Raw genomic sequence first — 13,302 nt, 5'->3', positions numbered from 1 at the left:
CTTTGAATTCCTCTATCGGTTAAAACCTTGTCACATAATGGACAGTAGACTGGCCCTGCAGCTAACACCAGGACCTCTGACTCTGGGCAGTGTGGGAAGAGAATAAGCACCACTAAAAAAGGGTAGAGTCTGGCTCCCAGGTCTCCAGTTCACTGAATCAGTTCCATTAAGAGGAAGTGTGGAAATCTGCATCTGGGAGGGAAAGCCTCCTTCCACCCTGGCCTGGCATCCTTACCACCAGGTTGGCTCCAGACTGGTACATCTCATAGGGGTAAACGATGCGTTCATAGTGGGAGCGTAGCAGGGAGCCAATGTTTTTGCCTGGTGGGTAGTTGAGGCGCTGGGCCACCCGGGCCCACCGACGGTCCTTGCAGATGGCTTCATAGCCACCTTCCTCCACCACGATCTGCAAGGACAAGCAGGAAGGGACGTGGATGTGCTGTGTGTATGCATATGAGGGAATAGGCCTACAGGAAAGGCAATGAGGACAACTCCAGCCCCTCACTTCCCTGGGGGCTACCCACGACTCCTACCACCACCACTCAGACTCAAATCGCAACAAGAGATGCCAAGAAGTTCTGATGACAGCTTGTGTGCCACCAGGCTGTGCCCCTTCCATTACAGCCTAGAGATCCAATATCCAAACCAAGGGAATCCCCAGAGTACCAAGGATATTAAGGTGTGGGGTGGGAAGAGGTTTGAGAAAAACCTGTTCTTACTTTGCTGAGGCTGTAGAGGTCCAAGATCCGCCGTTCTACATTAGGAATCTTTAAAGAGGAGCCCTGGATTTCCCAGAATTTGGCAATCTGGTCCAAGTAGTTCAGTTTCACTCTTGTCTGGGCCTGGAGAAGAAATGGCTCAAAGAGGCTGGCCTCCCCTTCCACCTGACCTCTGTCTTCTGGCCTAATCTTAGGGAAGCAGAAAGGTACAGAGCAACCCACTACCCAGGGCCTCTCCCAGTGAACTGGATCCCAAACTCTAGACAGTGCTTAGCCCACCTCTCTCTCATCTCTGCCACCTTCTAGTCAATAGGATAAGTCCAAGGTCCCAAAATGGAGAGGGTTGGGTCACAACAGCCAAAGTTTTACATCCAATCTCCTTGAAAGGGCTGTGTATCATCATCTCTTTTAGAGAAATCCTATTTCCTCAAGTCACACAACAAGTACCAAGAAATCTGAATGTCAGTATAATAAATATAGACAATAATATTGTAATTATGTAATATGATAAATATTGCTACGTTGGCAATCATATTACAATATACAAACATATCAAAGTAACACACCGTACACCTTAAACTTACACAACGTTACATTCTATTTTTTTTAAAAAAAGAGATCTGAATGACAAATAACTTAAGTTTTAGCTTTTCCTCTGCTACTGATTTGCCGTATAGCCTTGAGGAAATCAATTCTACTCTCTGGATCCCAGTTTTCTGATTATAAAAGAAATAAAATAACTGCCCAGTCCACTTACCCCAGAAGGGTGGACTTATGAGAGGAACAATGAAGGTTCTCTGGACGCTCCAGAATTGTATCTAAGCTCTAGGCATGTTTCAGAGAATAAAGGCTCCAAAAGAGCACATTCACCTCTTCTTACACACCATGAAACTTCTTCCACGGTGGCTGAAGGGTGAGAATGCATGCTAGATACAGAACGGCCTAAAGAACTTAGAGATGGTGTACCAAAGCAGCACTGGCACCTGGCCAACCCAGGACCCGATGCAGGCCAAAGATTCTAGAAACAAGGCTTCCCTGAAATCTCAGTGACCCAAGAAGGGGTTTGCAAGGCCCCAAGTCTATAAGCACCCCACCCTGGTCAGAAGGTCTGGTTCAAGGGAGAACTAGACAAGTCATTGCCATTCACTATCTTGCTCTAATTGTATTATGGGGAACAGGTACTATTCTTTCTATTTCACAGATGAGGAAAACTAAAGTCTATTTGTAGAAAGACACAACCTATGGCTCCTTAACTGTGAGAACCTCTAACAGGCCAGGAATTCGACTCCCTCCATCTCAGTCCCTTACCTTTCCAACCTTGGCTTCATCCCTACTCCTGTCTCTCATCAGCCAGCATGATCTCTCTAGAAAACCTGCCCCTGTCTCATGCTAGGTGTCATCTTTCCCTAGCTGTACCCCTACAGACCTAGTCAGATCCATTTCCCTAAGGAATTTGTACCCCTACAAGAGATGATTTTTGCCCTGATCAGAACAGCACCTAGACAGACCCTAGAATACTGGTTCTCAATGAGGGGCAATTTTACCCTCCAGCAGACATTTAGGAATGCCTGGAGACATTTCTGGTTGCCATAAGTGGGAAAGGGTACCAGTGGCACCAAATGGGTAGAAGCTAGGGATGCTGATAAACATCCTACAATGCAGAAGAGGACAGCCCTCCATACCAAAAAATTATCTGGGCCAAAATGTCAATAGTGCCAAGGTTGAGGAACTGTGGTCTAGAAGAAAAGTATGCTTTCAGGTCATGGGTATTAAGTTGGGCCTAAGATCGCCCCCAGGACATCTAGTAAGGCTCGTGGATACATAATAATGACGGAGAGGGGTGGCAGCATACTTCCGACCTACATCCTGCATGGGAAACTCCAGGATCTTACCTGGAACTGCCTTCAGGGCATCCACTTTCATTACCCCAGGGCATTCTCAAGCCCTTAGTGGAAAACCTCACCTACCCATGCAAAGCGCCTGGACTTCCTGTACAGAACAAAAAGGAGAGGGAAAAGCCTGCCCGCCTGACCCCCTGCCCAAGTTTATAACCATTCCAGTCTCCAAAAAGACCAAATCTGTTTTGTTCCCACCCATCCACCTCACCTCCCAGCTTACCAAGCACCACGGAAGGAAGGTAGGAAGTACAGGGCTGTGGATGAATTGGATAATGAGGCCACATTCAGCTAGCCAAGCAAGAAAGGTCTCAGCCAGCCCATATTTCCCTTTTGTTGACCCAGGTAGAGGAGGTGAGCTGACAGGAGAGCTTCAGAAGAAGCAAACCTTTGTAGAAAAGGGAAATCCCAAGCCTTTAGACGATCAGATCAAATATGCTAAATGCCCCTGCTATTGGTTAAATTCAGAGCTCTAAAGCTTCCTCTATGCCCTCCATGCAACTTCACAGAGGAAAGAATAAAGGCCTAACTAGTAAAGTACCTTAGCCAGAGAAGGTATGAGGGAAGCGGGATCAGAGCTCAGGTATCCAATCTCCCAACCCCGCCACCAGCTGCTAGTCTTCTCACCTCTAGTTCATTCAGCCTCTGGATTCGGGGAGTAAACCTGAAGTTGTCCACTTCTACAGCAAAGGGTGGCTGCCAGTCCTGAGGGGGTGCAGAGGGGAAAGGGAGTTGGGTTATTCTAACATAGTGCAAGACCAGAGGGCACCAAAAGCAACTCAGCACCCCATTCATGCCTTCCTAGACCTCTAGCCACCCTAGACCTTTTAACCTTGCAAACACCCAAATCACTACCACCCCCCCCCCCCAACAGAACTCACAACAGGGCCTGAGTAGCCCCTCAAGTCCAGACCAAACGTCCCATGCACATGCTCTGGTAAACTTCTCCCAAGTCCCTTCCAAAAGTACAGTGCTAGGATTTCCAGAAATAGAGAGTTGCGGCCCAAAACAATTGACCTCAAACTCTCCCTACACCCACATTTACCATTCATCTCCTAGGCATGTGCTGTAGGACACAGACTCTGGAAGTACTGGAAAGCACACAGGACCTGGAGTCAGAAGACCTAGGTTCATGTTCTAGCTCCACTACTTACTAGCTATGGGATTTTACCTTTCTGAACCTGTTTTCTTATCTGTAAGGTGAGAATATGAACACTTGCCTTGGCTTCCTCACAAGCCTGATATGGAAAATTAAACTGATTTCCAAATGAAAATGTTATTCAAAGGAGTCGTCATTAAGACTTCACATCTAAGACTGACCCCACCACCCAACACACATGCAGGGGAGCTCAGCTCTGGCAGGATTTAAAGGTTTGGGCCTTTAATGTTCTCTCAGTTTAAAGGGCCTGAGCTAGACACTGCAGGGAAGAACAAGAAACAGGAAGCAAGAATCTGCATCACTCACCCAATCTGGAAGGCTTCCTGTGGGTCCTCTCTCAAACACTTGCCCAGTATAGGAAGAGGCAGGGGAGGAATCGGGGTGGGGTGGGGTGTAAGTGCTGGAAGCCTGACTGTGGTGGCAAAGAATGGGAGGATCTGGGGAACAGGGAAGTCAGGAAAAGATAATGAAAGTGGGGGAGGCTCTGCCCTGCCCAGCTGGAGCTTGTTGTGTCCTACCCAAAGGAAGGCTGTGGAGAGCCCCCTCCCCAATGACCTCCCTCCGAAAAACTCCCATGCAGTCCTCTCCTCCCCAAAGCTCTGGCTCCTGCTGGGGGGCGGTGAAAAGAACCTAGAGTAACCTAGACCAATGCTTTCATTTTATTAATGGAGAAAGTGAGGCCCCTGAGAAGAAATACGATCTCTCCCAAATCACATGCTGAGTTAGTGGTAGAGCCAAGACTAGAACCCATGTCTTCTGACCTCCATCTGGTCCAAAGCTCTTTGCACTACATCAAGCTACCAGCATTCATACCCACATACACACAAATGGAAGGAGGCGGTGGGGGGGTGGTAAAGAAGAAAAAGCTGTTGGCCTCTTCTGCACGCACACTTTTAGAAAAGGGGCTAGAGGACTCATACCTGAATGCGCACATACCACTCCCCCCAACACACACACACACACACAAGCAGGCAGCAAACACCTGGGGCTCAGTGAAGCAGGGGCAAAAAAAAAAAAAGTAGACTAAAATGGCATGGCTCAAGCCCAGACAAGCTTCCCATGCCCTCTTGCCTCCCATCAGTAGGGCACTCCCCTCAGTTTCCTAGGTAACCCAGGTAGAAAGGAGCTCAAACCCAAAATTCCAGGCACCCTTCTTTCCTGCTGAATCAAGTTCTAGATAAAAACAAGTGCATCACCAAGCAACCTGACAGGAAATGGCAGAACCGGAATCCTAGAGGAGAAGCTGTGGGTGCAAGTCCAGCAAACCACCCTGCCCAGCTCTCCCTCGGACCTATGAGCTCCCTCATCCTGCCTTTAGTCCCATACTCCTATGTGCCAAATACTTGCTATGTCAATATTATCAGGATGATGATAAAAACGTTGGCTACCTGAGGCAAGAAGCAGGGCCCTTCCAAGCCCCCTTAGGTCTACTCCAGGATACCAACGCTCTCCTCCCACTCATCTTCCCCAAAAGTAGCGGTCACCTGTCTAGCAATTCAGACCCAAATCGCCTTCCTCAGGCAAACCTTCAATTTCCAAGCACCTATCCATACAGACTTCCACCCTAGGCCCAAACACCACTTGAGTGAGTGCTTCAAATTCCAGCCAGAAGGCCCCCCTGCCTAAATTTAGGTAGCCTAGGAGCAATCCTACAGGAGAAAAAAACCAGAACAAAACCAGAGAGAGGCAGGTCTCTTGGACTGGAGGGAAGCACACTGTTGGGGTAGAGAAGCAAAGCACAACAAATCATGGCCCCCTGCAGGTCACACACACTCCAGGGACACATCACTTTTCCCCTTTCTAGTCCCCCAAGGAAGGGTAAAAACACCTGCACAAGGCCAGCCTGCTCAGATAACTCTAAGGTAGGAAAATGGAAAGTGAGGCTTCAATTACCCACTATGTCAGATAGGCCTCCTTCCCACCGGCCTGCCGGACCACTTAAGGGAGCGCCTCCTTGAGGCTGCCCAGGACTCGTGTCTCCTTTCTGCTAGCCTTCTTGACCTCTCACTACCCACTGCCACTCCCTCATCATGGACAGGGATACCTCAGAGATCTGTGGCCAGGCTCCAACAAGGAAGAGATTAGCTTACCCAACACCTCCCAGAGGATCCATTTGAAACCAGCCTAGATCTGTGGCTGGACACCAGAAAGCACCAAGTTGAATAAGGAGGCCTGTGGTGCCCTCCTCAGGTGGCAGTAAGGCTTCCCATCTCAGTTCATCCAGGAGACACCCACTCAAAAACACCCTGGTCCAAACAAACTCAATTCCTGCCCTTGGAATCCCACATGGTGATTAAACAACATCTATCATCATTTATCCTCCATGAGAGCAAGGCGGCAACCTATTCTAGCCCTGGGGGTCTTCTGGCCTGAAGCCAGGCCCAGGAGCAAAGATAGGCCCTTGTCACCGACCTCTGGAAATCAAGTGTTCCAAAGGAGGCAGACTTCCTAACCTCCACTCTGTTTCTGGGAGTCCAAGAATACCCTATTCTCTGGAACCTCCTACATCCTTGGATAGAGCAGAGTAGAAGTCTTCTGAGAAGGACTCGTAACCCACCCCCAAGCTGACTGGTTCAAGCCTCTCCATAGAAGTCTGGAGACTGATGTGCAGGAAAGGCCCTGACATTGCCTTCAACTAGGAAAAGAATGGGACAACTCCCTGAATCCACCTCAGGGGAGGCAGGTAGAGCATTCCCCGTGAGACTGATCTATCAAGCCAGGATATTATCATAAATGGATTGGTCTGGCAGGGTGTGAGTAAATATGAGTCAATCCACATAGGAGCAAACCAATGACCACATCAAACACCTTCGCAGTCACAATAATTACCACTTACCTAGTGCCTACTACACACAGACGCTATCTAGTTCAATCAGTTCTCGAAATAACCATTCATGGGATTCATTTCACAGGCTCAGAGAAATTACTACTTGTCCAAGGTCACAAAGCTGGTAAGCTGCAGAGTACAGTTTTGAACCCAGGTCTGCCTCCCTTCAGAGCTGTGATCTTCCCACTACACCACACTGTCTGCATTAAGGGAAGTGATGACAGTAGATGGGAGAAAGTCCTTATTTAGCGTAGCCTTGACCTAAGTGGTCCTGTCTAACTAAGAGATGTGTGGGTGCCTCTCTGTGAACTCTCCCCGGCCCACTAGGCATTCCTGTCTTCGACCCTTACCACGACTGATTCTGAAAGGCAGGGCAGGAGTAGGGGTGGGTCTCTGGCCCCAGGTCACTTGGGAGCCTCACACCACGAGAGGACCCCTGGCCCCAGTAGACTTTCTCCAACCCGCGCCGCATCTACAATGGTCCCAGCCACCCCGTTCCCCCACATCTCGAGCTGCCCTCCGCCCCAGACTTCTCCGCCGGCTACCCTAGTTCTTCATCGCCGGCCTCACTGCAAGCGACCACCGGTCCTGGGCCTTACCGCGGGTGGGCGGATCTTGCAAATGCCCGACTTCTCAGCGATGGGTCTGATTTTTGCGATGTAGCCAAGAGGGTCTCGGAACTCGGCCCAGCTAGGCTCGAACACCGGGCACTCCGGCGGCGGTAGGAAGTCGTCGGACCCCGGCTCCATGGTGGGCCCTAGGACTAGAGGGCTCGGACCTCCCTTAAGGACTCATGGCGGACGCCACTGGATGAAGCCGAGGCACTGCTCGGAGACTAGGCCCTAAGCGGGGCGGCCGCCGCCCGCCGGGGGCCTAGGGGGCGTGTGGCTGCCGCGCTCTGAGAGGCTCAGGCTGACGCTACTGTTACCGCCTCTTCTTTCTGCTCCGTTCCTTGCAAACCCTGCCGCTGCCTCCCGACTACCGGAGCCTTCACCACCACAGTTACCTCCCCACCGCCGCGGCCTCCATCGCCGCCGCCGCCATCTTGGTTTGTCAGCGTCTCCCCCGCCCCTCACCACAACAAACCGGATCCCTCCGCGGAGGTGTCCCTCCGAGCCTCGTATACTTTGCGTGAGGCCAAGCCGTAGGAAGCCTTCATCCCGTGGGGATCTAGCTGAATCGGTAGGCATGGATTTCCTATTTGGAAGCGGGAACTCAAAAGCACCTCCCAGACTGAGAGTAAATAGTCCACCTCAGCGGCGGAGGAACAAAATTGTAATTAAACTGCCGGATCCTTTTTCCGGATGCACCGGCGGTGCACGTTTAAAGGCCAATGGTGCGCATGCGCGTTATGGAGACAGGCCGGAAGAGGAGCTGGCGTTGGTGGGTGGTGAGCCCCAACTGGCACCCCCTCGATGACCTCAGCCCTAGCGCAAGCTCCGCCCCAACATTCTCTCCGTCTCCGGAGTCTTTCCGGTGCTGGCCCAGGAAGGTGGCTTCGGGTGCCTGATTGCGAGGGACCCCTTCTGCTGGCCCGCAGACGTACTGAGCTCCCAGCTCTAGGCGCTTACACCTCTGGGGCTTTAGAAGAAGCCAGGCAGGAGGCTGCTCACACCACGGGGATTATGGATTTTTAGAATCCTGGGTCCCAAGGAGAGGAAGGAAATATTTATTTCGTCCAAGGTTATGCGTAGAGGCTTCTCAGAGATGGTGCTTACATCCTCCCCCCAAAGAGTCATTGTCAGTCATCCTTTTAATGAACGTTTTCAGCTGTTCTGTATGCACTTTTATTGTGTGCATATTTGTAGCGTGTACTCCCACAAAACAAGCCTGAGTGTATATATATATATTAACTATCAGATGTTTAGCAACAGTGTATTTATTGCCTACCAGTGCCCACCGTATGAAACACCTACTGTTTGCCCATTTGTGAGCCTACAGTGTACTTATCAAACATCCGCGTACATGGATTGTATTTGTTGTATAAAGCCCCTGTCATATGCATTTGGGTACCTACTATGTGTACCTCTACTCCTATTGTGTGTATGTTCATTGAGCAGTTTCTGAATAGGTTTATTGCAACTATTTTGAATGAGTATCAAACCAGTACTTTGCCCATACATCAGGCATCTATTCTATTTGAGGATCATCTATTTATCAGTTGTGGGCCTACTGCATACAGTTTGAACAACTACTGTGCACATATTAGAGTACTTGTGTACATGCTGATTTAGTGCTTATTTTGTTTTCCCCCATCAGACTGTGTGAATTCCTTAAGGGCAGGGATCATGTGGCCTTATACATCCTTAGCACTTGGCATGGTAAGCAGTAAATTAATGTTGAGTAAACAAAAGAAAAATGAATGTATATTTTTGAGCAGCCTTAGTATATATTGACTGAAAATAATATATACTCTTTGAAAACATTTCCTGTGTATATTATCCATCTACTATAAGCTTGAATACTTTGACGGGGGTGGGGAGTGTCATTCCTTCATTTAGTTAATTGTTCCTAATCATATACTGTGTCCCAGTTAGGTACATCATTCTGTATTCTTCAGGACTGCATTAAGGACATCCTATCTGAGGAAGCAGGGCACACCGGTAGGAGCTCACACCCTGGGGTCAGACAAGCCTGATTTCTAGTCCCACCAGCTCTGCCATTTTCTAGTTATGTGACCTCGGGCAAGTCCCAACTTCTGAAACTGAAGTGGGGATGATAATAGCTACCTTGCAGGATTGTTGTATAGTACCTGGCAGATAGAAGACCCTCAGTATCTGTTAACCATTATTTTTATTTCTGAGAGTCAACAACATGTCAAAACTCATTAAGAATCTCCTTTGTGCCAGGCATTGTGCGTAGTGATTTCATATTTTTTTTTTTTTGAGGAAGATTAGCTCTGAGCTAACTGCTGCCAATCCTCCTCTTTTTGCTGAGGAAGACTGGCCCTGAGCTAACATCCATGCCCATCTTCCTCTACTTTATATGTGGGACACCTACCACAGCATGGCGGTGCCATGTCCGCACCCGGGATCCGAACCGGTGAACCCTGGGCTGCCGAAGCCGAACATGCGCATTTAACCGCTGCGCCACCGGGCTGGCCCCTGATTTCATATTTGTTTAATCACCTGAATTTTTATATTACCTTGAATGTTTGGAATCTTTATCCCCATTTGGCTTGTTAGGAAATTTGTCTCAAGCAATACAAATAGTGACATCTCTTTTCTAGTTTTCTAGGTGTCAGAGGAAACCTCAGCCTCTCTCCACCAGAAGCACAGATGAATGACCCAACTGAATAACTATCTGGACAGGAAACAGAAAGCTAGGCGAGGTGGTGCTAATAACAGTAAAATCACTAGCCTCTCATATGTGTAAGCATCCTACAGCCCACATAGCTCTTTCATACCAATTATTTCCCTTAATCTTTGCAACAGTTTTGGGAAATATGTAGGTCAATTCACCCATTCTGTAGATGAGGAAACAAGTTCCAGAAAGATTAAACAACTTGCCCACTGTTACACAGGAAGTTGCTGACTCCTGGTCAAATGTTCTTCCTGTCATTTGCTCTCACCAGGAATAGAACTGGGCAGGAGAGGAATGAAGAAGGTGGGAGAATATGCCAAATCCTGGGCTGAAGGAAGTTCAGCCTTTCCATCTGGAGGCAGCTCAGTGAAGGGCAAAGAGCAGGAGTCAGGACTCAGGAGACCAGGTTTGGGGTCTCAGCTTAGCCCAGGTTTCCCACAGCCTTCTCTGAGGTCATTAGCCCAGACATCCTCCCAGCATCCTAGAAGGGCAAATGGAAATCGCGTGGTCTTTGAAGCCATTCAGATCCAATTCATTCATTCATAAATATTTCTAAATTCCTGCTATGCACCAGGCACTTTTCTGGGCCCTGGGAATATAATAGTCCCTACATGGACAGACATGGTCCCTACTTTCCTGAATCTGACATTTACCCACTGATATCTGCCAAGTACCTCACCTCCCTGAACCTTGATTTTCTCTTTTATCCAGTGAGGCTATATAATCCCTTCCTTACAGGGTAGTTATGAAGATTAGCGATAATATGGCTGCCATTCATCAAGGGCCAGGTGCTATGAAATAGGTATTGTTATCCCTGTTTTACAGATGAGGCGACTGAAGCTCAGAAAAGTATAAGCTTACCCAAGTCACATGACTAGTAAGTGGCAGAACCAGAATTGAAACCCAAGTCTGTCTGACTGCCATACAATTCTGCCTGTAAAAGTGTCAGATGGTGTCCCCCCCACACACACATACACGCTAAGGTGCTCAGGAAACGGGTTCCTGTCTCAAGCCTTGGGTCTTGCTGGGGACCAACCTGAGTCTGGGCACTGCAGGGTTAAGAATTGGGAAGCATTAGGGAGCTCACCCTGGACTGGGGGCTAGGTTGGCTTCACCCATCCACCTGGGAGAGAGGCTCTGGCATGGACCTGGGGCAGAGCAGTGACTGGAAAGCTCAGCCAGGCTCAGGACCACACTCACCCCATCCATGTTTTCTGGATGAACTGGATAAGAGTGACTTTGTGCCTCACTTTTTTGATTTGTAAAATAGGTTTTTTAGTTTTTAGTTCTGAAGTAGGTATGAGATGTGAGTTCTAACTCCTAAATAGCTCTGGAATCCATCCCCTCCCCCCCATGCCATTTTCTAATCTTCTACTCCCTGTGAAAGTCATTTAGTATCTCTAGCCTGGATTATGAAAAGAGACTCCTCAAGGTATCAAGGTATCTGTGTGAACTCACCTGTGTGAACATATACACACACACATACACATATATGTATATATAGAGAGAGATTATGTGCTTCATGCATATAAATAATATATTCAAAACAATAATTCCAAGTGAATTATGATAGTAATAGATTATAACTCATTGAGTAAAATAAAAATCCCTAACTCCACACTGGTATAAATAAGTAAAATGAAGGAAAAGGGTAAGTTCTTCTCTAAAGGATAGAGTTAGAAAATCATCAATAGATACTCAAGCTTTTTCCAAATAAAAAAGCAAACTCTTAAAACATAGCTATAACACTTAGTGCCCAAATCTTGGTTCCTAAATGCCATTCTCAACTAAAAAGAACCAGGACTCCTTGGGGAAAGAATCACTGATTCCAGAGCTGGGGCAGGGAAAGTACAAGATGGGCCTGGAGCATCTTGTGGTGCCAGAAAACAAGCAAGTTCTCAAAGAAAGATGGAGACCTGCCAAAAGGACACAGGAGCCAGCTTGGAGGGACTCTTGCTTGCCAAATCTGGGACATTTTTAATATCAAAATAAAGAATTATATTAATAGGTTATATATAACTCATTGAATAAAACAGACAACCATGAGTCCATGAGGATATAAATAAATAAATGTAGAAGGGAAAGCTCTCCCCGATAGTGGAAAGCCAATTAATCCATGTCAAAAGAATGATGGCGTTTGAAAATCACCATTTGGCAACCTGGAGAGTCATCAGTGAATGCTAATACTGGTGTGTGAAAGTTTGAGGAGTAACAGGATATTTACATAATTTCAATGCATCTCTCCACAAGATACTCATTAATCACAAAGGGAAAAATAGCAACTTTACAGTGGAGACACTATGTAGCCCAATGTATCACCTGGTCTTACTTTAGCTCCTATTGAGGCTTGGGTGAGAAAACCTGTTGGCAACAGAGGAATAAGGAGACAGGGACTGCCCACCTCTGTGCTTTGGGATATGCTGTGCCCACCACCTGGGCTACCCTCTCCCATTCCTTTCTCACTATTCCACTAAAACATCACACAGCTGTGCACCTCCAGGCCTTTGCATATGCTACTCTCTCTGACAAATGCCCTCTTTACTGGGCTAATTCCTACTTACCCTTCAAGATTTAGCTAAAGAGGCAGTTCCAGAAACCCTTCCCTGATCCCCCTATCCCAAGCTGGGTTTTCCCTTCTTTGTGCCTCCTTCCTGGGCCTGTGCTTCTTTCTGGGCCTATACTTATTATTATATTATATTGACATTATCTCCACCAGCCTGGTCACTCCTGAAGTTCTTGTCTTGCACTGTCCAATATGGTAGCCACTACCCACATGTGGCTATTTAAATTTAAATTTAAAAATTAGGTTCCTCAGTCTCACTAGCCACATTTTAAGTGCTCCATAGCCACATGTGGCTAGGGGTTACTGTATTGAACAGCGCAGGTATAGGACATTCGCATTATTACAGAAAGATCTATTGGACAGCATTGGTCTAAGACAAAGATAAGAACTCTATGAGATTCTAGGACTTTTGTCTTTTGTTATGTGTTGTCTCTCCCCATCCATATCCCCAAAGAGATTGGCAATAGAACCTTTGATATGAGGAAAGCCAATGGGCCTGCTGTCTTCAGGTCCTTGAAGAAATGGGGAGGTGAGGAGCTGAACTACCCCCCCACCCACCCCAATCTGGACAGTGAGCCTCTGAGGAGAGGGGAAGGGTGGGGCAGGGACAGCCCAGTGCTGGGACTGCAATGAAGAGGGGAGGAGGAGAACATAGGAAAGAGCTGATGGAAGCATGTGGAGATCCCAGAGGGGCCCAAAAGCTGGGTACACAGGTTGCATCTATCAACAAATCAACCAATGCAAAGATACCTTACTCTAAGATTTAGCTTAGAAAGAACTATTCATTCATTCATTCAAATCAACAAAATTTTAGTGTCATCTGTGCTGTGCCAAGC

General features: G+C 47.7%; 1 protein-coding gene across 43 annotated transcripts in view; it reads right to left on the bottom strand.

The window, feature by feature from the left end:
* The window catches only part of KDM5C (lysine demethylase 5C), a 37,379-nt gene extending 29,479 nt beyond the window's left edge, over nt 1-7,900 (bottom strand). For 25 of the 43 annotated variants that reach the window (XM_070605538.1, XM_070605541.1, XM_070605562.1 and 22 more), the window contains exons 1-4: nt 7,200-7,687; nt 3,242-3,319; nt 720-842; nt 236-406 (exon numbers count right to left, since the gene is read on the bottom strand). In XM_070605538.1, the coding sequence (XP_070461639.1) occupies nt 236-406; nt 720-842; nt 3,242-3,319; nt 7,200-7,349 (522 nt within the window). In that variant the 5' untranslated portion in view covers nt 7,350-7,687. Of the gene's footprint in view, nt 1-235; nt 407-719; nt 843-3,155; nt 3,320-7,199 lie in introns of all 43 variants that reach the window. The other 18 variants (XM_070605549.1, XM_070605551.1, XM_070605527.1 and 15 more) reach the window with 6 other exon arrangements.
* Nucleotides 7,901-13,302: the final 5,402 nt, after the last annotated feature.

Source organism: Equus przewalskii, chromosome X (assembly GCF_037783145.1).
Source record: "Equus przewalskii isolate Varuska chromosome X, EquPr2, whole genome shotgun sequence".
Lineage (NCBI taxonomy): Eukaryota > Metazoa > Chordata > Mammalia > Perissodactyla > Equidae > Equus > Equus przewalskii.
Note: the sequence above shows the minus strand (reverse complement) of the source record. Positions and strands in the feature narration are given on the sequence as shown.